This window comes from Arachis ipaensis, chromosome B1 (assembly GCF_059453495.1).
Source record: "Arachis ipaensis isolate K30076 ecotype BB chromosome B1, ASM5945349v1, whole genome shotgun sequence".
Taxonomy (NCBI): Eukaryota; Viridiplantae; Streptophyta; class Magnoliopsida; order Fabales; family Fabaceae; genus Arachis; species Arachis ipaensis.
The window spans coordinates 142982511-143005755 of record NC_142436.1 but is presented as its reverse complement, the minus strand read 5'-3'; the positions used below and the strand labels follow the sequence as shown (position 1 = coordinate 143005755).

The 23245-nt window shown below is 36.6% G+C and overlaps 4 protein-coding genes across 4 annotated transcripts; 1 reads left to right on the top strand and 3 right to left on the bottom strand.

Annotated features, from left to right (window-relative positions):
- Positions 1–19: 19 nt before the first annotated feature.
- Positions 20–1109, bottom strand: LOC107637843 (AWPM-19-like family protein). Its single transcript, XM_016341130.3, has 4 exons — positions 969–1109; positions 661–880; positions 530–575; positions 20–410 (listed from the first exon to the last, which is right to left on the bottom strand). Exons 1-4 carry the CDS (start codon positions 1084–1086, stop codon positions 300–302), a joined length of 495 nt encoding a protein of 164 aa, XP_016196616.1. The 5' UTR covers positions 1087–1109; the 3' UTR covers positions 20–299.
- On the bottom strand, positions 1065–4691 carry LOC107637831 (glutamine synthetase leaf isozyme, chloroplastic). Its single transcript, XM_016341122.3, has 15 exons — positions 4420–4691; positions 4014–4270; positions 3894–3933; positions 3703–3806; positions 3562–3610; positions 3375–3481; positions 3189–3276; positions 2949–3077; positions 2787–2861; positions 2564–2617; positions 2456–2493; positions 2217–2376; positions 2067–2127; positions 1756–1890; positions 1065–1202 (listed from the first exon to the last, which is right to left on the bottom strand). Exons 2-15 carry the CDS (start codon positions 4265–4267, stop codon positions 1144–1146), a joined length of 1353 nt encoding a protein of 450 aa, XP_016196608.2. The 5' UTR covers positions 4268–4270; positions 4420–4691; the 3' UTR covers positions 1065–1143.
- Positions 4692–13191: 8500 nt separating this feature from the next.
- LOC107637813 (uncharacterized) lies at positions 13192–19760 on the top strand. The gene is made up of 14 exons (XM_016341115.3): positions 13192–13557; positions 14621–14702; positions 15391–15494; positions 15630–15756; positions 15853–15947; positions 16465–16588; positions 16694–16774; positions 17016–17114; positions 17713–17871; positions 17965–18025; positions 18122–18192; positions 18450–18494; positions 18762–18935; positions 19034–19760. Exons 1-14 carry the CDS (start codon positions 13520–13522, stop codon positions 19589–19591), a joined length of 1818 nt encoding a protein of 605 aa, XP_016196601.1. The 5' UTR covers positions 13192–13519; the 3' UTR covers positions 19592–19760.
- A 248-nt stretch (positions 19761–20008) lies between these two features.
- Positions 20009–22826, bottom strand: LOC107613769 (uncharacterized). The gene is made up of 2 exons (XM_088502020.1): positions 20560–22826; positions 20009–20475 (listed from the first exon to the last, which is right to left on the bottom strand). The coding sequence occupies exons 1-2, from the start codon at positions 22738–22740 to the stop codon at positions 20044–20046; spliced, it is 2613 nt and encodes an 870-aa protein (XP_088358146.1). The 5' UTR covers positions 22741–22826; the 3' UTR covers positions 20009–20043.
- Between the last annotated feature and the right edge of the window lie 419 nt (positions 22827–23245).

The window sequence follows — 23245 nt, the reverse complement described above, 5'->3', positions numbered from 1 at the left end:
TGAAAGAACATCCTTATGCTTTTCCACTACGAATGCTTTTGCTTTTTCGAATTTTACATAATTACAATTTTACATGACAAGTAAAACAAGCGAATTCACAAAAACCTCGTACTTTCAATACAAATGATGCATTTACATATGCTTGGTGAAATAAATAAAGAAAACAATATGAATATTAACATTAAGATATGAAATAAACAAAACAAAACAACTTCAGATAAAAGTACAAAGAGAATCACGCATTCATATATGACATAAAGAATTCATATATGGCACCAGGCCACCAGTGAATCTGAAACTCATACTCTTCCATCTCTATATGAAATGATTTCTGAGACTCCAATATGGATAATACCCGTGTTTAGCAGTTGGGTTCCACTTACAATTATGGTGATTATTTCCAAGGTACGCTGGGAAAAAAAAAAAGAAGAAGAAAAAAAGTGATTATTAACTTTATGGGCACCTAAATGTTTGACACTTTTTTCCAATGATTGAAATTATTATATCAGAATCCAGAAATAAAGGTTACCAGGTTTGAGTCTGTCCAGCCAAGTTGAATCTCTTTGCATGCAAATCTGCAAGAAAAGAAAAGAAGCATTTAGTCAGCAATGTTTATGAACAATTCAATTAGAAATATGAAAGCAGAGAAGGGTGACCAACCCCATGGCTAGTAAAGTGAGTGCCCATGTTGCCATTGAGGACATGGCTGCTGCATACAAGTTTGAAGCATTCCATTTGGAAATGTTGTGCAATCCAGTGAGTGAGGTTGTGAACCCCACAACGCCGGCAATGAGAGCGAAGATTATGAAGAAACCAGTCGCCATGTTTCCCATTGGGAAGTATATCGGAAACAGGTGTGCCGGAGTGGACAGAACAGATGCTGCAAATTAAAGCAAGATCTAAACCACATGAGTTTGTCTCTAGTTTGTTTTTTGCTTTCATCATCTCATAAAGTAAACCAAATTTACCTGTTTCACGTGTTCTTTGAATCGCATGATTCACTGCCCATGAAGCAATCACAAGCACAATGAAGTACAGAACAAGATTCAGTACCGAGAGGAGGAGAGCTGCTGATTTGGAAGCCATGGCGCGCCTCGAAGCTCAAAAACTGAAAATCAAACTCTGTAATTGCTATGTTCTTGTCTAGCTTGGGAGGTCAACATATATACAAGGAGGTAGTCCAGTTGCATGGTTCTTCTTTGCTGTCACCAATTAAAAAGAACTTTCTTCAATGCAAAGAAATGGCTCGTATTCTTTGATCAATATATGGTTTTCCTCCCTAAGAGGAAAGGAACTTTTTCATATATTTTAACTTAGTATCCCAATGAGCATAATTAATTTTGCAGCATAGAAGGGAAAAGAAACCATGTCTATACAAATCATCATTTCATCATATTGGTTTGTGCTTAGTGACAGCACAAAGAAAATGCCGCAAAATTGAACCTTTTCTTGCCAGAATTTTCTAAAGTTACATATAACATGCGCTATAGATGTTAGCACGTGTACAATAGTTATAGATTCATAAGCTTATTTGTTAAGCCATCCTTTAAAAGTGTAAAACTTCTTTTACATTATCATTCATAAGATTTTTAAGATAGTACAAACATGAGGCTAGTTTACAATTAGTAGAAGGTTTTGATACAAACAGGACTAATAAGGTTTTGATACTCCAGCTTCATGCTTGATTTATTCCTAGACAATTTTGGGTCGATGCGAAAAGGCGATGGCATCACGAAACAAAGATTTATTTTAGACCTTTAAGGCTTGTGTTCTGAGCCGCAAGAGCTTCAGCCTCAAGAGTAGGTTCCCATAATATGGAAGTTTCTGCCAGTAATGCTGTCACAACATATGGATCCATGTTTGAAGCCGGGCGCCGGTCCTCCATGTAACCTATGATGACCAAGAAAATGTAAATGGTAAATATATGACCTTGCTATTACATTGCTTGTTTTGAAAAATCTTTGGAATAAGATTAAGGATTCAAAACGTTTCCACTATTCATCATTCAGTTAGACTTATCAAACACCTGCAAACAAAAAGTATTGTTTGTAATGCACTAATCCTACCTTTCCCATTCTTCTCTGTGTCTCTTCCAACACGGATTGAACAACCACGGTTAGCCACCCCCTGCAAGTTCAATCTTTTTAGTACAGTTCATCACAGTTTCAATCTTCAATCAGAATAGGCATTCATGATTTTGATGCATAGTTTAATACCCAAGAAAAAGTATCAATGTTGGTTGTTTCATGCTTTCCTGTCAACCTTCTCTCATTTCCTTCTCCATATGCACTAATGTGTTCCTTGTGACGAAGCGATAGGTTGATGATCGCCTTCTTTATTACCTCATAACCATCATCTTCTCTCATGCTCTTGGTACTATAATGCAAAAGATAGTTCATCAACTTACTTATTCAGGATAGCTATGATGATTAATGATAAAAGCAAGTCCAAAAACCTGAAATTGGTGTGGCATCCTGCACCATTCCAGTCACCCTACAGGGGAAAAATAAAATTCCATAGCATATCTATAAAGATGGCATAGTTATTGTAGTTGAAATGATACCTCTATTGGTTTTGGATCAAATGAGAGAACAACCCCAGCTTGTTCAGTGATTCTCTGTCATAATACAGAAGAAGTTACATAACAAGTACAATAAGTCATACACAGAATCCAAAGTCCATAAGACATGAAACAGAACCAGAAATCTGTAGTGTAACGAATTAAGTTGTCTTAGCATATCTATAACTGATTATTTTAGAAGCCAGATATAATAAATTACAATTACCTCAAGGATGTACCTTGAGCACCAAATATGATCAGCGGCTTCAATACCTACACAAGGGCCAACTTGATACTCCCACTGCAATGTTCATGGAAGTGATACTGTGAAAAACCGAGTTCTTGTATTTATAACCTCTAAACAGAATCCTAATGTTGAGATCAGAACCTGCCCAGGCATAACCTCTCCATTGGTGCCACTGATATTAATTCCAGCATACAAGCAAGCCTTGTAATGAGCATCTGCTATGTCGCGCCCAAACGACTTATCTGCCCCAGTACCACAATAATAAGGGCCCTAACACATGAAGGCATATTTAAGTATTTAGCTAGTTACTCATCATGAACCTCACAAATTCATGTGAATTGTGAATGATATCTGAACAGAAAATACCAGCATTGATATTACCTGTGGACCAGGATAGCCTCCTAGTGGCCAACCTAAAGGCCATTTTACATTCTTTTGAAGTAAGGTGTACTCTTGCTCTATTCCAAACCTTAGAACAATCAGTGTAGAATATAGCATCAGATTGTTATAGTTATATTTGTGAGTCTGCATTTTAAAAAGACATGGAGAAGGGCTTATAATAGATACCATGGAACTTCAGCTACAACCTTGGGATGACTAAAGATCTCTGCAGCTCTGCGTCGCTTGTTTGTAGGGATAGGTTCACCTTCTTGTGTGTATGAATCACAGATAACCTTCACAAACCATATCAAATTCAATCAACATGCCATTTCCATCAGATTTCTTAGATATATAAGTCCATAAGAGATCTTACCAAGATATTATCACCACCCCGGAAAGGATCTTTGAAAATTGCTTGAGGACTAAACAAATTAAGAAACTAAAATTAACCTGTAGGTCTGTAACTCCAATAGTATATAGCAAAAGTAATGGAAATATTAGTTTGAATTCTTACTACAGGTATACTTCACTATCTACACCTGTTGTTTGTCCAGTGCTAGATCCATCATAGTTCCACTTAGGGATCTCAGAGGGATGTTCAACAGGACTAGGAATTGTCTGAGAAGATCAAGAAAAATTGGATTGCTCATGAACAGCAATGGACTGCATAAATCAAATGCCAAATAATGGTTGTGAATCACATACCCTTGATTTACTCCTCATATCAATTCCTGTCCCTCCAATCCTGTTTTATATAACATAGAGGGTTAGATTACTCAGTATAGAAACAAAACCTGGAGAAGTGAAATAGTTCATACTTCATACCAAATGTACTCAGCAATTATTTTATTGGTGTATGGAGTGATGTCCAAGTTAAGTAGATTCTCAAGCCGGTTGATGGTACTGTTTTCCGATTTGATCGCCAGCACCTGAAACTTATTAGAGCTGGTGGGTGCACCTTTCTTGTTTTGTCTCAACAATAAAGAACTCATTTTTGAGGTAGTGGGGGTATTATAGGTAGAGTAGATTTCTGCTATTTTCATCTTCCATTGTGTAGAGGGTGCCAAAATCTGTGCCATGTTCTGTTTTGCAATAAGTAGAAAGATAAAATCAGGTTACAAGAGAGTTAGCATTCATGTAAATAATAATTAAAAAACATAAAAGCCATGGATGGGCATGCATGGACAAGTTATAGGGGCCATGCCATGCATGCATGTTCCTTAATCCTTACCAGTGTGTCAAGCAAGAAGAGGAAATTGTACTACATGTACTTATTAGATTTCTAATGCCAGCATCCAATAAGAAACTCATCAAGAAATGTGTGTGAAAATGGATATATATCCGAAACCGAAGAACTTGAACTGGTTTTGGTTTAGAATGGCACCCTGTTTTGGGTGGTGTGTGTCAGTGTCACAGACATGAGCCAGGAGGAACTTTAATAGTGTGACTGCATGGAAGCCTCGTGTAAAACAAGCCTCAACTTCAAATTTATTTTGGATTCTCAACATGCATGTATTGTTTTTTGAATTTTTGTATCTTGTATTTTGGGATAGGTGTCACGGTAAATTTTAGAAAATTAAATTTAACAGTGTTTGTATAATTTATTAGAGTGATTGAAAATGCTCTAGATGGTTTCGGAACGTTTTAAAATATTCTAAAAGGTTCTAAAAGGTCCCGAAATACTTTAAGAGGTTCTAGAAGACTCTAAAAGATTGTAGAATATTCTAGAAGAGTGTGGATGTATATAAGAGTATGAAGAATAGTATGGAACAATCTAGAAGTATTTAGAAAAATATTGTAAGATAGATATTTGTAGTGAAAGTTCTAGATGATCAATCTAGACCGTTCATTAGATTTAATCCTAACCAACCATTGAGGAGGTAGATGACTATAAATAGGGAATGAGAGTTAGAATTTGGGTGTGTGAGTCATGTGTGAATCATTTATAACAAACACTTGAGTAATAAAGTATTCTTTCTACCAAAGTTTCCTTTCTCTTGTGTTCTCTTGTGTTCTTAGCTTTCTTGCTAAGTATTGAGGGTTAGGCTGACTTGGTCTTAGCTCAAGAGGTTGAGTAAGTCCGAGTGTCGCCACGGTAGCGTTGGAGAGTGTCCAGGGCTGTGACAATTTGGTATCAGAGCAAGGTTCGAGAAGGAGCACAAGTGGTTTGTGGGTATGACTTCTAGTATCACCATGGAACATGCTGAGTCTGAAAAGGGAAAGGATGCTATTCCTTCTCAATGGGGAGGCAAGAAGACCCGTTCTTCAAGCGAGCCTAGAGGTAAGGACTCTAACTTCTTAGAAGAGAGAGTTTCTATGTTGGAGAATGTTCTATCCTCTATGGATGAGCGTTTTCAAAGGATAGAACATGATAAGGAGACCTTCGAGGCTCACGTGTTAGGAGAACTAGATACTTTCAAAAAAAATATGCTCCAAATCAAAGAGAAGCATGAGAATTCCTTGAAACTATTTGAGGAAGTTCGAGTTTGGTTCGAAGAGGAGAAATCTCGACCAACCATTATAAGGGAGATGACAAAGATTGATCTCCCCAAGTCAAAGGTGTTCAAGGACGTGAGGGACGCTCGAGAGGTGGAGAACTTCCTATGGCGAATGGAGAGGTACTTTGAAGGCTAAGGAGTAGTCGAAGAAGCAATAAAGGTACGCACTACAGCCATCTACCTTTCTGATAATGCTATTTTGTGGTGGAGGAGAAAGTGCGTAGATATGAAAAATGGTACTTACAATATAGCCACATGGGAAGATTTCAAAAGGGAGCTGAAAAGACAATTCTTCCCTAAGAATGTGGTTTATGAAGTAAGGAAGAAGTTGAGGGAGTTGAAGCACAAGAGTACGATTAGCGATTACGTAAGAGAGTTCACTACTCTTATGCTTCAAATCCCAAACTTAGCATCAGAGGATGCATTATTCTTCTTCATTGATGGACTCCAACCTTGGGCAAAATAAGAACTACAAAGAAGGAATGTTAAGGATGTCGATGAGGCTATCGTGGTGGCCGAATCACTTACTAAGTATCATAGGAGAGATTCTAAACCCAAGTCTTCCACCAAGCCTAGTTCTATTAAAGGTGGAGGAGACAAGAGAAAGAGTTTCTCAACTAAGAAGGAAGGAAAATACTCTTCAAAGAAAGAGTACAAAGAAATTAAAAGAAGAAGGCTTTTGTGCCCAAAGGAGGATGCTTCGTGTGCAAGGGACCACACCAAATGAAAGATTGTCCCAAGTTAGGGACTCTGGCATCTATCGCCGAGGAACGAGAGGCTCAATCTCAAGTAACCGAGTGTGTTGGATCTATCCAACTCATGAATGCTGTGAAAGACAAAGAGACAAGCATTGCAGAAAAGAAAGGCTTGAAGTATGTAAAAGCCTTTATCAATGAAAAATCCGTCATGGCTATGATCGACACTGGTGCTACACACAACTTCATCACACCTGATGAAACAAAGAGGCTTGAGTTGAAGATCATTGAAAAGAATGGTTGGTTCAAACCCGTGAATACCAAGTGTGAACCCCTTAAGGAAGTAGCAAAAGGGGTTGAGATGACTCTTGATTCTTAGAAGGGTCTTGTAGATTTCTCAGTAGCACCCATGGACGATTTTAAAATAGTCATCGGGCTCAATTTGGAAAGGAAAGCAAATATAATACCTATGCCATACTACGACATAGTATGTGTCATGGAGAAAGGGTCTCCATGCATGGTCCCTACAATCTCTAAAGTTGGAGGACCATCGATGCTCTCTGCTATGCAACTCAAAAAAGGGTTCAAGAAGGGAGAGATTACATATTTGTCTCTATTACAAGAGGAGTCAACACTTGAAAGAGAAGACGTTCCTCCTGAAATCAAGGAAGTCCTTGAAGAAAATAAGAATGTGATGCCTCCCGAGTTGTCAAAACAACTACCACTTAGGAAGAAGATGGACCACAAGATTGAATTGGAGTCAAGAGCAAAGCCGCCTGCCTCAACACCTTACAGGATGGCACCGCCAGAACTTGAGGAGTTGAAGAAGCAACTCAAGGATTTGCTAGATGTTGGGTTCATCCGTCCATCGAAGGCACCTTATGGCGCACCAGTCTTATTCCAAAAGAAGCATGATAGTTCGTTGAGACTATGCATCAATTATCGAGCATTTAACAAGGTAACCATCAAGAACAAATACCATATTCCTTTGATAGCTGATTTGTTTGATCAACTTGGTAGAGGTAAGTGGTTCTCAAAACTGGATTTGAGGTCAGGATATCACCAAGTGAGGATTGCTGATGGTGATGAGCCTAAAACCACATGTGTCACGAGGTATGGATCGTATCAGTGGTTAGTGATGCCTTTTGGTTTGACCAATGCTCCTGCGACCTTCTGTACCTTGATGAACGAGATCTTTTGACCTTACCTTGATCGGTTTGTAGTGGTCTACTTGGTTGATATTGTTGTCTATAGCAATACTTTGGAAAAACATGTAGAACATTTATGAACCGTGTTTAAGATCTTGCGAGAGAATAACTTATATGTGAAGAAGGAAAAGTGTTCCTTTGCAAGGGACGAAGTCCACTTCTTGGGACACATAATTAGAGATGGAACTCTCTGTATGGATCAAGGAAAGGTGAAAGCTATCAAAGAATGGGAGCCGCCAAATAAGGTATTTGAATTGAGATTATTTCTTGGGTTGGCTAATTACTATCGGAGTTTTATTAAGGAATACTCCGCCAAGGCTGCACCATTAACTGATCTTCTCAAGAAGAATCACTTTTGGAAATGGTCAAAGGAATGTCAAAAAGCCTTTGATGAGTTGAAGGCTGCTATCACAGAAGGACCAGTACTAGCACTACTCGACTACTCAAAGATATTTGAAGTACACACTAATGCTTCTGACTACGCTATTGGAGGGGTTCTGATGCAAAAAGGACATCCGATTGCCTTTGAGAGTCGCAAGTTGAATGATACAGAGAGGCGATACACCGTCCAATAGAAGGAGATGACCGCGGTAGTGCATTGTCTGAGAACTTGGCGTCACTACTTGCTTGGTTCACACTTCATCGTCAAGATAGACAATGTGGCTACAAGCTACTTCCAAACTCAGAAGAAATTAAGCCCCAAACAAGCTAGGCGGCAAGATTTTTTAGCTGAGTTTGATTTCGAATTTGAATACAAGTCAGGCAAGACTAATATAGTAGTAGATGCGCTGAGCCGCAAAGCTGAGTTGGTAGCCATTTTCATGGTCGAAGGAGATATTGTGCATACCATCAAGGAATGGTTACATCATGATCCATTAGCCAAGAAGTTGGTGAAGTTGGCTACAGAAGGTAAGACCAAAAGATTTTGGTTAGAAAACGACCTTCTCTACATTTAAGGGAGAAGACTATACGTCCCTAAATAGAAAAATCTAAGAAGAAAGTTAGTGAGAGAATGCCACGACACCAAGTAGGCTGGTCATCAAGGTCGCGAAGGACCTTGGCACTCATTGAATCTTCTTATTATTGGCCTCAAATGAGAAATGAAGTGGAGAGCTATGTGAAGACTTATCTTGTGTGCCAACAAGATAAGATTGAAAACGAGACACCAAGTGGGTTGTTGGAACCTCTGCCTCCATTAGAGCGATCGTGGAAAAGTGTCTGTCTAGATTTCATCTATGCCTTACCGAAGTCCGAGGGGTTTGGATCTATTCTCGTGGTAGTAGATCGATTTTCAAAGTATGCTACTTTTATAGCTCCCCCTACTGACTGCACTGCAAAGGAAGAAGTACGACTATTCTTCAAGAATGTGGTGAAGTACTGGGGATTGCCTAAGAGCATCATTAGTGATCGAAATCCACGCTTCACATGACGACTATGGATAGAGCTGTTCAAACTCCTTGGGTCGGAGCTTCATTTTTCAATAAGCTTTCATTCTCAAACCGATGGGAAGATTGAGAGAGTGAATACCTTACTCGAGTGTTACTTGAGGCATTTTGTAAGCGCTAATAAGAAGGATTGGACAAAACTCCTCGACATTGCTCAGTTCTCATACAATTTGCAAAGGAGTGAGTCCACAGAGAAAAATTCATTCGAGATTGTGATCGGATAACAGCCGCTTACACCACACTCTCTTTCTTCCTCTTACTCAGGAAAAAGCCCAGGAGCTTGTCATATGATTAAGTCATGGAAAGAACAAGCAGATATCACTCGTTCTTACCTCAACAAAGCTGCAAAGAGGATGAAGAAATGGGCAGATAAGAAGAGGAGGCATGCAAGCTATCAAGTGGGAGACAAGGTAATGATTAAACTTCTTTCACAACAATTCAATGCATTTTGCAAGGTTCATAAGGGCTTAATCCGCAAATACGAAGGGTCATTTAAGATCATTGGACGTGTTAGGGAGGTTGCCCGGTCTTCCATGTGAGTATGCTTAAACTATATCATGAAGACCAAGATGAACCGAGTAGAGGTGACTCGAGTCGTGCTCCGCCTATGGTGATTAGATCCTTTGATAAAGAAATCGAAGAGATCTTAGCTAATCGCGTCGTACGACGAAGAGGAGTACTACCAAGTATCCAATACTTGATCGAGTAGAAAGGACTCTCGATAACCGAAGCTAGCTGGGAAGCTCGTGAAGATCTGTGGCAATTCCAAGAACACCTAGAGCGCTATCATGAACAGAACACGACGAGGACGTCTGCGCATTAGGTGGAGAGAATGTCACGGTAAATTTTAGAAAGTTATATTTAATAGTGTTTGTATAATTTTCTGGGGTGTTTGATAATGCTTTAGATGGTTCCAGAACGTTCTAGAATGTCCTAGAAGGTCCCGGAATACTTTAGGAGGTTTTAGAAGACTCTAAAAGGTTGTAGAGTATTCTAGAAGAGTGTGGGTGTATATAGGAGTATGAAGAATAGTATGGAACAATCTAGAAGTATTTAGAAAAATATGGTAAGATAGATATTTGTAGTGTAGGTTCTAGATGATCAATTTAGACCGTTCATTAGATTTAATTCTAACCATCCACTGAGAAGGTGGATGGCTATAAATAGGGAATGAGAGTTAGAGTTTGGGTGTGTGAGTCATATGTGAATCATTTGTAACAAACACTTGAATAATAAAGTGTTCTTTCTACCAAAGCTTCTTTTTTCTTGTGTTCTCATGTGTTCTTAGCTTTCTTGCTAAGTATTGAGGGTTAGACTGACTTGGTCTTAATTCAAGAGGTTGAATAAGTCTGAGTACCGGCACGGTAACATTGGAGTGTGTCCAAGGCCGTGACATAGGGATGACAATAGGGCTGATATTTTTAACACCTACATATGTCTCGAATATTAATTATTTTTTATTTTGTAGATATTTTATTTATTTAAAATATTATTTATATATTAAAATTAGTTATTAATGTATTTATGTATAAATATATATGTTGTTTAATTTATTTTAATATATGTTTATATTTTAATATGTATTTTTTATTAATAACTGATTTTAATATATATCTCATTTTATTATTCTTTTATGATATTTTTTTTGGAATATAATTTATGATTTATAAAAATAAAATATAAAATATTAAAAAACATGTAAGTTTTAATTATAATTAAAATTATTATATTATAATTTCTAAATTAATCTTAAATATTTAATTGTATATATTCAAGATGAATACATTAGTTTAATCATTTTGTCGGTCCTATAGTTTTACTAAATTTTCAATTAGGTCTCTATATTTTTTTTCTTTTAAATTGAATTCCTATACCATATCAGATTTTGTAATCAAATCCCTCTCGTGACAAAATGCTAGAATTTTTTTTTGAATAAAGGGAACTCAACACAATAAAGTGGAGCATAAAGGAACACAGTACAACAAAATACAAGACATAAATATAGATAAAATGGTCGCATCCGTTGTCATCTCTAGCATTGCCATCAACAACCAAACGGATCAATTCCACACCATTCCCTGTAACTCAAGAAGGACCTAATCTTTACTCCTTCAACACTTGTCCCTACGCTCTGGAATACTCTGCTATTATGCTCCAACCGAATGTTCTAAACAACCGCACAGAATCATATCAGCCATTTCTTTTACTCAGACTTGTCACCTAGTACTCCGGTCCAACTCTCAAAGAACTCTTTACCGATCTCCAGAATGACTCATGCTCTATCAAAACAAAATATTTTATTGAATATTCTGTATAATTTAACAGAATATTCTATTAATTTTAACATTTTTGTCATGATAAAAATCTAATTAAAAAATAAAAATAAAAATTTAATTAAAAATTTAGTAAAATTATAAAAACCAACTAATAATTAAACCTAAATACATTGGAAGTACATGATGAAACCATGAAACCATTACTATTCAATATTCATACATGTCTCATATCCAAACAATTATTATGGGGTATTATTAGTATCCGACCAAAATTCAATCAACAATTTTGCCAACCCTGTGTACTGAGCGTGTAGGAAAGGAAAATAAGGGGTAGAGGTGGGAAGATACAATAACAATGTGGGGTCATAAACGAAAAGGAATACAAAATAGGGGTGCTTTTCTAATATTGCAAAACTCAACAAGGGTCAAGGGATACTTTTTGTAATTATTAGTTTTCAAATATGAGCTGAAAAAGCTGGGAGGAGCTGCACCCAAGACATGACAATTACTGGTCGGACTGACAAACCTGTGGTCCGTATGGTGCTTTTATTATTATGCCCTCGAATGTTTATTATGTTCTATTCCTATTTACTATAAATTGGTCATGCATGTGGGACACTCGTAATTAATTACCATCACAATGATTTTACTTTCTAGAGAGCAATGTTATGCAACAGTGCGAGGATGCTGCTATTACCTAGTATAATCAATTTTGTCTCGTTGATCTTAAACCCAAAAATGCAAGTAGCTTGTGTGGTTCGTTTCTCAGGAATAGGATTCTTGAATGGTAGGTATCACTGAATAACACACCATGGTCACATCAACTTTAGTCATAAGAAAGGTCTCTAGTCAAAATATTTAACTCTAAATTCTAATTACTTATTTTATATATAAATAATTACAAATTTAACTAAATAAATTTTAAATTTTATTTTACTATACTTTATATAAATAATTATTTATTTTTTATCTTAAATTTTTTAAAACATAATAAAATTTAATCAATAAATTATAAATTAAATAACATAGTCTCTCCATACTTACCTAAAAAATTAGGTGTTTAAGTTTTCCTACTTATAGGTAAAAAAAAAACGTAGTAGAATTTAATTTTAATAGTTGAAGGTTCATTAGTCGTTATTGGATTGCAAAGTGAAGATGGGGACGTGTGAGGGCGGTCCACTCCGTCGCGAACACAAGCGCCACCACCACCATTGTCCATTTGCAAGTTGCAAGAGCCACCTCAGACTCAGACACTGACCACCAACCGGGTCACGACGAACCACCCCTCGTTGGCACCAACCCATTGGCGTTATCAATTATCATTTGCCCTTTTCTGTTCCTTTTATTCCCCGTGTTTAGAAACAATTAATACAAGAGTAAAGCTAGGAACCAAAAGCATATCAGCTAAAATCCAGCTAAATATCTTTGGATGAATTTAAAATTTCTATGAACTAATATATATGGATGTTTCTTCTACTAAATATCAGAATGTTTCTTTTTCATATTAAATAGATGTTCTTTTATATATTTTTTAAATTTGTGATGTTGGAAGTGGATAGATTAATGTGAGAAAAAAGAAAAAGGTTTTTATAAGTTTTAATTAGATTTACTTAATCAATTTAAAATTTTTTAAATTTTAAATTTGAAAAAATTAAAATTAATTAATTATTAATATAAATTAATATAGTTTTGTTTAATTTTTGGCTGATAAACTTTTGGTTCCTTATACTTTTCCTTAATACAATCATTAGTTTAACAATCATTTTTTCCTTAAAATATATAACTATTTGAATTTAAAAAATGTATAAAATATTAAAATAACATAATTTGTCCTTGCGTTAATAATTTCATTTAATTATTGGGAAACTTGAAAAGATACATGTGTTAGAAAAAGATTAGAAAATATTAACGACGTGCAAGCAAGATTTTGAAGAAAGTTCAACACAAAACACAACACACAAGAGAGACCCACTAAAACAAAAAGACGCTCTTTCTCTCTCTGTTTTTTTTCTCTCTTTCTTTTACTTATTTGTCTGAAAAAAGCTTCATACCACCTTCACCGTCTCCTTGTTCCACTTCTCTCACGCTCTCTCCCGTTACCCACTTCGATTTTAACTTCCATTTATTTTTCTAATTTTCCTATCGATATGTGTTGAAGACATATTTGCTTATAGGACTCAAAGATATCATCTTGATCCAATTCTAATCCATGGAGCAGCTTGTCAACTTCATCATCCGGCCACCAAGGTATCAAATTTTCTATTTGCTTCTCTCACTATCTCTCTTTTCGGACACCCCTTTCAATCAAAATATTCTCTTTCTTCTAAATTCCCCAGATTCGGACACCAACGTATGTATGCTTTATGCTTATGCTTCGTATTGTTCTGCTGGAATAAGACGGAATTCAATTTGAAGTTTTGATTTTTTTTTTGTTTAGTCTTTCCAAATCCCCAGTTCTGCTAGGTCTAATTTAATCTTTAGTTGAATTGTGAATCCTTTAGGCTCTTCTTTTTTCAATAGGGAGGAACCAGAGCAGATTTTAGTAGATTCAAAACCTGATTTCCTCGGCATCTTCATAGAAATCATATTGTTTGTGGGTGCTATGCTATCACATCATATTTACTTTTGTTTACTGTCTCTTTTCTTTTGGGAATTTGAGATCTATTTTTAAGCTGCCTTGGGGAACTTCTTCCTTCTTAGTTTCCTGATTTTTCAGGTATTAGTTTTTCACTTTCCTTTTAAAATATATAAATAACAATAATAAAAAAGAATCTCTTACACACTATTATTTTGTGCTAGTGATCTATTCTTCTGTGTTGTGGATAACTAGATCATGCAATTTTATAAGTCCTGCTCTCATTTAGACAATCTTATGAGGCATGCCGTTTCTTCCTTTTGTGAATGAATATCTGAAATTTAGTCACCATCTGATTTGTTTTTACCCAGTATTCAATTTCTTATTGCTTTCAATTTTATGAAAGTGAGATCTATAGTTTTATATAATGGATAATGGAATAATCTGTAACAAGCAGATCCTAAATTTTGATAACTCTAGTCTTTAGGTATTTGTCGTTTTATCTCTGAGTGGTTGAGTATTATATTGGTATAAATGGAGACATTGGGTTAAAGAAAAGGCTTTTCCAGGCCATAATGCTAAGACATATCCTCTTGAGATGTTGGCCTTGTGACCAAATTATGCATATTATGCACTTGTCTTCTGTATAATTTTCAGAAAGCTGTATTGACTTGTATTACTAGGGTGCTTCCCTTGCTAATTTGCTCTATTTTCATTTTCATTGACGGGGTGCAGAGCTGAATATGATCCTAAGAGCGACTTATTGGATCAAGAGTTCATGCTGAGAGGGAAATGGTATCAACGGAAGGATGTAGAGGTAAACATGAAAAAGTAGATTTCATAATTTCAGTAAAGCTTTTTAATGTTAGCTATGTGAGAATGTAAATCTGTTTCTTCTTTTGTGTAATTTCCCATGAACATAAAAAGTCGTGGCAAAAGAGTGAAATATTAGGCAGCCAATTGTTGGCTTAAATGTGGATCATGAACCTATAAACTTAGTCTAGAGCTAATAAATTTCAGTGTAGATTGGATATTATAACTCGTAAGACATTAGGACCTGTAGATATATGCTTGAACATGATAGTTATTGTGGAGTTATGGCTTTATGCTAAAAGATATACAGTTTTGTAACTTGCTTTTTCATCTCTTGAAATTATATTTGGATGCCACACAATGTGTTCCTTACCTAGAATGTCAGCATGAAACAATTACTTAGTTATTAAGTTTTAAAAAATAAAGCTATAGTAGGATGACACAAATGCTCACATTTAAATTCCAATAGAAGATTTTTTTTTTGTTGGATTTGTATCTTTAAAATGACTGGTGATCCATTTTGTGTACAATACTTCTAGTTAATTTTCTTACCCTTTCTACTTTTCTATTCCGGTTCAACTGAGAACTTCTCTTGTTGATTTTACTCCACTCCCCCCAACAATTAAACCGTAGTCTGTTTTGTTCATATTGGCAACCTGTCATCTTGTCATGTAATATTTGATATTCTGCAGATAAAAAATAGTCGAGGTGATGTTCTTAAATGCAGTCATTATGTGCCTATAATCAGTCCAGAAGGAAAGCCTCTGCCATGTGTAATATATTGCCATGGAAACAGGTGACTCTGGGGATTCTTTTAATTCACGGGCAATTTGACATTAGAGAATGACCCATGGAACATTGTTTTCCAATTGATGTTGCTTAGTTTTTAATTATATATAATCATACTGACTGGTTGACATCTTCATGACAGTGGATGTAGGGCTGATGCAAGTGAAGCTGCTATAATTTTACTTCCTTCAAATATTACAGTTTTTGCTCTGGATTTCTCAGGGTCTGGACTTTCTGGAGGGGAGCATGTCACTCTCGGGTGGAATGAAGTAAGTGCTTGCCCAACTTGCTTCTAAAGGATATTATATCTGCCTGTATCATTATTGACATAGTGTTGTTACTGTATCATTATTGACTTTTCTCAGAAGGATGATCTGAAGGCTGTGGTCAACTATCTGCGAGAGGATGGAAATGTGTCTTTGATTGGCTTGTGGGGTCGCTCAATGGGAGCTGTAACTAGGTAGGCTTTTATCATTCACTTTCTACCTTCGACCTTTTTCTTTGGAAGGAGGGTTAGAAATGGCTTGCTAAGCAACAATGGGTTTGTAGGGGAAAAAAACTTGGGTTTGGTTCACAGTTAATGCATTGTCATAATTAGTTGCCACCGAAGAGATCTCATTAATTTGTTAAATACTTCCTCCATTAAGATTTTGTGGTTATTTGTAAGGAACTAAGGATCATATGAAACGTAAAGGGATTACAGTCCATTATATGGTGGCTGAAATGGCTTGTGAAAGAGGGTGTTTCCATCATTGTGATTCTTGAGAAGTAGATTTTTATATCTCTGTAGCACTAAGGATTTCATATTATATTCATGAGCAGAAATTATTTTAGGTAATTTTATTTGTTGAATTGGAAACTCATGTATGTTTTTGTTCCAATGTGAATCAATTTTTTCTCCTTGTTAAGTGCATGTAATGGTTCAACTTATCATTTTGACTGGTATATCATGCCATTAATTATGTGACTCTCTTCAGCCTTATGTATGGAGCTGAGGATCCGTCAATTGCAGGGATGGTTTTAGATAGTCCATTCTCTGATTTGGTTGATTTGATGATGGAACTTGTAGATACATATAAAGTTCGTCTTCCAAAGTTCACTGTGAGTATATATAGTTGTTTTTATACTTATAACTAATGCTGAATCATGATTTTGTAACAGTTATACTGTTGTTAAGCTGATTTTGTTTGATTTCTAATGTTATAGGTAAAGTTTGCAATCCAATACATGCGAAGAGCAATTCAAAAGAAGGCAAAATTTGACATAACGGACCTAAATACCATTAAGGTTATTTCTCCTTTGTTAGTACTACTGTTTTAACGATCTATCCTTTTATTACTGATAAATTTGTGCTGAAATTCTTTTAAAGTGATGTGGTTTTTTGTACATTTATTGGGTTTTACTCTGAATTGAGATGGGAAATTTATTGGAGACATTTGGGGAAAACTAATAAAACTATATTTCTTTTGGTTTTACACATTATTTATGTTCTCCATCATATTCATTCATTATTTGTTTTGCATTACAGGTGGCAAAATCTTGTTTTGTTCCTGCTTTATTGGGGCATGCCATTGACGATGACTTTATACACCCCCATCACTCAGATAGAATATTTGAGGCTTACATGGTGAGTGTGCCACTAGATGGGTTAGGCTTTTAGGTAGCATTTGTTTTCAGAGACTAGGGACTGAGACTCAATATTATGTTTGGTGGTTAAAGATTGGAACTAAAATTTCAGTCTCAGGATTCAAAATTTCAATCCCTTCAGTACCTCCAGAAAGTGGAGACAAAGGGAACTGAAATTTTTTGTGACTGAAACTGAAACTTTAATAATATTTCTTCTCAAAAATACCTTCATTTAACTTTTCAAATTTCAAATCCACTCCTCAATCTCCATATTTATCTTAAATTAAACATAATACTGAGACATAACTCTGTCCAGTATATTTTATACCAAACACAATACAAAGACTTAATTTAGTCTCAGTCTCTCAGTCTCCGTCTTCCAGTCTTAGTCTCCCAGTCTCCGTCTCCCTTCCAAACGCAATATTAGTGTTTAGAGCATGCTTGATGCTTTTGGAGTTGTAAAATATGCCTTCTAGATATGGATTCCCTATCATGTAATAATCTTTATATAGAATTCATCTGCCTTAGTTTTATCTTACTGGATTGTTTTCTTGCCCTGCCATTTTGATCTCGATAACATGGCTGCCTATGCACTGCAGGGAGATAAAAACATAATTAAATTTGAGGGAGATCACAATTCACCACGTCCTCAGTTTTACTTTGACTCCATAAACATCTTTTTTCACAATGTTTTGCAACCTCCAGAGGATGAGGTTGGGGAATCATTTTATGACAACGTAAATGATTACTTCGGTAAGGTAAAATCAGCAATGCATCTCATCCGTACTATTTTTATCAAATTGCAGTGTTCTGTTGCCAAGTCTTCGAAAATTGATTGTGTTTACATTCAGGATGTTTGGAGATCTGTTCATGAAGTAGCCTACAGCAATGAATCATCTTCTATGAACAAAGGTACTACTCTGTACATATTTTCTCTTAAATATTGCTCCTGTACTAATTAACTTCTTTTTGAGCAAATCTCTTACTTTGTTTTTGTGTGAGTTGCAGAACCATCCTCAAGCAGTACGATAGATGCCATTAGGCAAGTCCGTTCAAGACGACCGATGAGTAGGATGGAGGTTTGTATTTATTAGCTGACTTAGTTTATTATCTGAACAGCATTCCAACACAATGGCTGAGCAAATAATTCTTTTGCCCCAGAGTACTATGTGATGAATGTTAAGCTTTGATAGGCGCATAGCGAAAACATTAAGTGTTTTTTGTGTAATTTGCTAAAATCCTTTGTATTATTATACATGTGAAAATTTGGCTGTTTGAGCAATGTGACTTTTATAGTGTTTTTTTAAGTGATATGTTTTGTACGATTTTTTTCCAGGTTCCCTCTGATATTTCTTCAAAAGATGAACATTGTGATCATGAGGTATCTCTATTTTCTTCCTTATCCTTTCTTCTGTTGTATGCATTGTAACACGAACAATAGGCCAAGTATTGCTGTGGTACATTTGAAATGCAGGATTCGATTCTTAATAATGATAGATTGAGTTGAATATTGTAGTAACTCAATCATCTATGTGTATGTGTATGTGGAATGCCCTTCTTTATCCTTGATAATATGTAGAGTGAAGAGGGCATCAAGATAGATATTAATCGAGAGCCTTACATATTGTATGATATTCTTGCAAATCAGGAAGAGAAGGGTGGTGATCTCTCCCCATCATCATCATCGATGATAAGCTTTGAACTATCTAATGGTAATTCCTATGGTCCCCAAGTTCCGGCCGCATTGGACGATGATCAGTTTGTGGAATATCCACTTGAAGACCTTGCAGGCTTTCCATCTAGTGCAGAGGAGGAAGAAAGAGTGAGTTAACTCAACGGCTTTGTCTAAACACCGATTGACATAAATGCAGAGATTAATTATTGGTTTTTATTCATTATTGACTTGTCCATACTATTCAGATGTTCATGGAAGCTGTGATCCAGTCATTGAAGGACATGGAAGTGAAAAAGCCAGAGACAGAACAAGCACCAGCAGCTGGTAATGTTGGCACCGCATCTTCAGAGCCATCAGATAAAGACGACTCGCATCTTTCTTCGCAGGAGGTTTCTAGATCAAAGGAGACAGAACCCTCTCTAGACAAACCCAGCACAGATTCGAAATCTAAAATGGTCTTCACCTCTTCTGAAGATTGTATACCAATGAAAGCCGAGTCGAATCCCAGTTCAGCGAACCATTCTCAAAGTTTGGCGTCTGTAGGATCAGGTATTTCACTAGAAGTAGCACCAACGCCGTCACAACCAGCACCGGACATTCCATCAGTCAGTGAGTCCAGCAATGCAAATGCCAGTGGTTCCTCTCAAAGTGATAGTTCTACAAGTGTACAAAGTTCATCAGACACTGATGTATCACATAACACCAAAGCCACAGTAACTGTTGTTAAGAATCCAGCGGCCGGCCATGTGATGGACGGCCTAATGCGTCGATGGGATCTTTTCCGAAATAGTAACAATCGATAAGATGTTACCTTCCCTACATATGGTTGGTTATACATTGTTTTGTAACTAAGAAATCATAGTTTGTAACATGTTTGACCAAAAAGAAATAGGTTTCCCGTGTGTAAAGTTAGCATGTTTAGAATTCTCATTTATCAAATCACCTAATATTCTTTGTCGGTGGGAATTTTCATATTTAGTTCTGTTTCTCTTGCTTTTCTTTTCTTGTTTTTCGTTCTGGAAATTCTTGTCTTCAATTTTTAGTATTCTTATATGTTTATTTATGAAGTGTATACAAAAAAGATGTATATGTAGGGTGTTGTAACTAGTTCATATAATCATATTCATCAACTGCAGTTAATGTGAAAGAGACTACGTAACGTGTAAACCAAGCTACCATTTTGTTATTTCTTCTTTTGATTCAAGTCAATTAGTTACATGTATAAAATGGTTGGAGAGTAGTGTGTTTTGATCTTTTAACTAAGTTCCAGTTGTAGCAGTTTCAGTGCTGTTTCTACGAGTGATTGAACTGATAGATTGTGCCTATTGTGTCCAACAGTGCCAGAGAATACTTTGAAGCTTTCAAGCTCTGATGTAGTTTCCAGTACCCTCTCCAACACCTCCTCCATTCCCAGATCCTTGTACGTCTTTATGTTTTCTGATTTGTCATTCATCATCCAAATGGCTAGCTCTATCACGAACCTCCTCATTCTTGGCACCTTTGTTTCTGGACATTCGTATCTCTTGAGAATCTTGATCAACTTCTTTGCGAGTTCACTCTCCGTTATTCCGGCTTCCTCCGAAACGATCCTCAATTCGTCACAACTCAGGTATCTTAAAACATTTGTTGCTAGTCCAATCATTACTTCTTGAATCTTGTTTTCTTCCCACATGATCGCCTTGAGTATCTGCTCAGTGACGAAAGATTTCGTTACAAAATTTGATAAAGATAGAAACACAAAAGTGAACTGTAATAGCGGAATAATACTTACTACGGGAGCTGCAGCTTTTATTCCCTTCAGCTGGTTGTAGCACTCTGAATCACTGTATGTGCATAAATTTCCTAGGATTCTTGCCGCGTTGACGCGAAGTAATGGATCTTCCAATGCTTCAATAAGCCTTTGAAACACTTTCAATTTCAAAATTCGATGACAGTTACTCCTGCTTTCTAGTGCCAGCATTGCTAGGGCCTCACCAGCAATGATCCTTACATGCTTATGTCTTTCTGAAATGCTGCCATTGAAAAATATGTTAAACAATTCCTTAAGCACTCCACCTGTGCCTCCAATCCTCTCAGTTGCTTCCTCTTCCAATGCCAAACTAGTTAGAATTTCTATGCTCAGTTTCTGAAGCGGGGGATGCTTCTCTCCATGCCTTAAGATATCTCTAATATTGCTGATTGTGAAAACTATCTCTGAAATCTCAAGGCGGAGATGCTTCCCGGTGGTGCCTATTGTGCTGGCTAGCATCTTCACCAGCTGCAGTGATCTCTTCACTGTTAGGATTTGTGATGGAGCAACATTTTCATTCTTCAGCAACCATTCTTGGGCGTGTGTGAAATCTATGATCTTTGGGAGAAGGCCTCTTGTGTTTCCAATCTTTCCACAGTTGTCATGATCACGTGCTAGCTTCTTCAGTATGAGTAGTCCTAAATGGTTGAATGTCCAAAACCTGTAATTCTGATGATCAAACATGAGTTTCTTTTCGCCAATCTCATCTGCCGCAGGAATATGATTCCTATTGGTTTGAAGCAGAGATGAAATTGATTCCATAGCTCCTGGTATTCCGGCTATTCGGACCGAATTCTGTTTCTTTCCTGCGAGTTTGGACAAAATCTCTGCGGCCGAGAGCCTAGTTTCTTCTTCATTGTGATCTGTCCAATTCAGCATCTCAACTAGCCTCCCCACCATAGATATGTCAGTCCCAATCTTTTGCAGTGTATCATCCGAAAAGCGCTGGCTGATCGAAAATTGCCGCAGAATTCTTGCTCCAATTAACTGCTCATCAGGTGAATGGGAAGCCAATAAATCCATAGAAAAACTAACCATGTCCATATTCAGTCCATCAAAAATGCATCCATTGACACACCTCGAGTATGCATCATAGAAGAATCTTGTAACGGAAGGCAATTCAAATTTCCCCAACTCACACTCCATGTTAACCTTTTCCAACAATTTGCAGTAACTAACTTGCCACTCCCAATAAGCTTTCTCCATTAAAAACACCAAAGCTTCTGCCAAAGCCAATGCATAGAAGATAGTGAGAGCGGATTGCCGGTTTCTCTCTTGTGAATGTACCTTCGATATTGCTACATAATCATGCTTGATGAGCTTTATCAGTGACAGAACCACACAAGCTGTTGCAGAGAGAATCTGAAGCCAGTAGAGGATCCTACTGACATGCCTTGAGATGAAGAACCACTTGGTATATGGAAGAAGAGGAACATCTGAAGTGATCCACATCCTAGTTTGTGTTCTTGGTGTACCACTACTCGCACTGGCCTCTTTTGTATCTTTCTTGAAACTGTTGCTTGTAGAATCAGTGATGGACCATGTAGCATGGTGCTGCCACTCAAGCTCATGACTCCTGCTGAAGATTCTAGTCCCTTCCACCAAGAGTATTATGGTGATGAACCAGAAATCTGTTTTGTCCAAGGTTATTGCAAAACCGCCCAGGAGGACAACAGTTGCCCAAATAAAACCAAGAGTTCCCAGACCTGTTGCTGCTTTCTCCAGCACTGCTAGCTGCAGAGCAAAGAGGGTGAGGCTCTTCTCCGGTGCCCGAACGGTGGCGTTGCTTGTTGGGGAGACAGAGTTGGAAGTAGTGCTGCTAAGGCCGTGGCCAAGAGGCTCGAATATTGTGATGTCTAGGCTGCATGTGTGGCTTAAATTTTGGAGTTCATCACCTTTTAGATTAATGCTTCCATTTGCATCTCCTTCCATAGAATGCTTATGATCCATGGCAATAGTATATATGTAATGAACTAAGTTTGAGCTTTGAAGACAATATGTAATGATGAGGTTAAAACTGAAAAGTGGGTTATTCCTATATATAGAAGAATGAATGAGAAATGAAAGTTTAGGGGAAGAGGCACGCGTTTTATGTGGCTGACATGTTGGGAGAAGAGTAACGTCAATTTTCCTAAGAAGTTGGTTTATGCTTTTGCAGTACATACCTACTAATACTACTAATTTGTTAATTAACTTGTTCCATCTCTTTAGGCTATGCAGAAACTAGTTTCTTGTTTGAATGAAGCTGCGTGTAGTTCCTACTAAGTAACCCTCTATTTTTTAAGTTCTTATCATTATCCCCATCCCATATAAACAAATATATAACTGTTTGTGAACCATTCAAAACTTGGATAATGCTGCTGCCAAGACATGTGAATTGTTTAGCTTTATGGAACAAGAATGGAAATTTGGCAAGAGATGAAATATGTACATGACTGTTTATTTACGTTTCTTCTAATCCATACACCATTGACTTTGTTTAACTATAAAAGAAATTGGTACATGAGCTTACATAAATAAATGACGGAGCAAACTACTGTACAGATTGAAGTGATATAGAGAAAGAATATAATTCTTTTTATAGTTATTTTTTATTATTTTATTATTATTTAAAATGTGAGTCCTACCTTTATTAATTTCTCTTTCATTCTATTAAAAGAAAAATCTG

What these genes read in the sequence shown, in the direction of transcription:
- LOC107637843 (XM_016341130.3), bottom strand. Translation starts at nt 1,086, where the DNA reads ATGGCTTCCAAATCAGCAGCTCTCCTCCTCTCGGTACTGAATCTTGTT. An exon ending in TCAAAGAACACGTGAAACAG is followed by an intron (nt 881 to 968) that starts GTAAATTTGGTT and finishes TTTAATTTGCAG; the next exon opens with CATCTGTTCTGTCCACTCCG. An exon ending in CTCACTTTACTAGCCATGGG is followed by an intron (nt 576 to 660) that starts GTTGGTCACCCT and finishes CTTTTCTTGCAG; the next exon opens with ATTTGCATGCAAAGAGATTC.
- LOC107613769 (XM_088502020.1), bottom strand. Translation starts at nt 22,740, where the DNA reads ATGTACTGCAAAAGCATAAACCAACTTCTTAGGAAAATTGACGTTACT. An exon ending in TAAAAGCTGCAGCTCCCGTA is followed by an intron (nt 20,476 to 20,559) that starts GTAAGTATTATT and finishes GTCACTGAGCAG; the next exon opens with ATACTCAAGGCGATCATGTG.
- LOC107637813 (XM_016341115.3), top strand. Translation starts at nt 13,520, where the DNA reads ATGGAGCAGCTTGTCAACTTCATCATCCGGCCACCAAG. An exon ending in ATATATTGCCATGGAAACAG is followed by an intron (nt 15,495 to 15,629) that starts GTGACTCTGGGG and finishes TCTTCATGACAG; the next exon opens with TGGATGTAGGGCTGATGCAA. An exon ending in GACCGATGAGTAGGATGGAG is followed by an intron (nt 18,193 to 18,449) that starts GTTTGTATTTAT and finishes ATTTTTTTCCAG; the next exon opens with GTTCCCTCTGATATTTCTTC.
- LOC107637831 (XM_016341122.3), bottom strand. Translation starts at nt 4,267, where the DNA reads ATGGCACAGATTTTGGCACCCTCTACACAATGGAAGATGAAAATAGCA. An exon ending in GATAGTGAAGTATACCTGTA is followed by an intron (nt 3,611 to 3,702) that starts GTAAGAATTCAA and finishes TAATTTGTTTAG; the next exon opens with TCCTCAAGCAATTTTCAAAG. An exon ending in CACAGAGAAGAATGGGAAAG is followed by an intron (nt 1,891 to 2,066) that starts GTAGGATTAGTG and finishes TGGTCATCATAG; the next exon opens with GTTACATGGAGGACCGGCGC.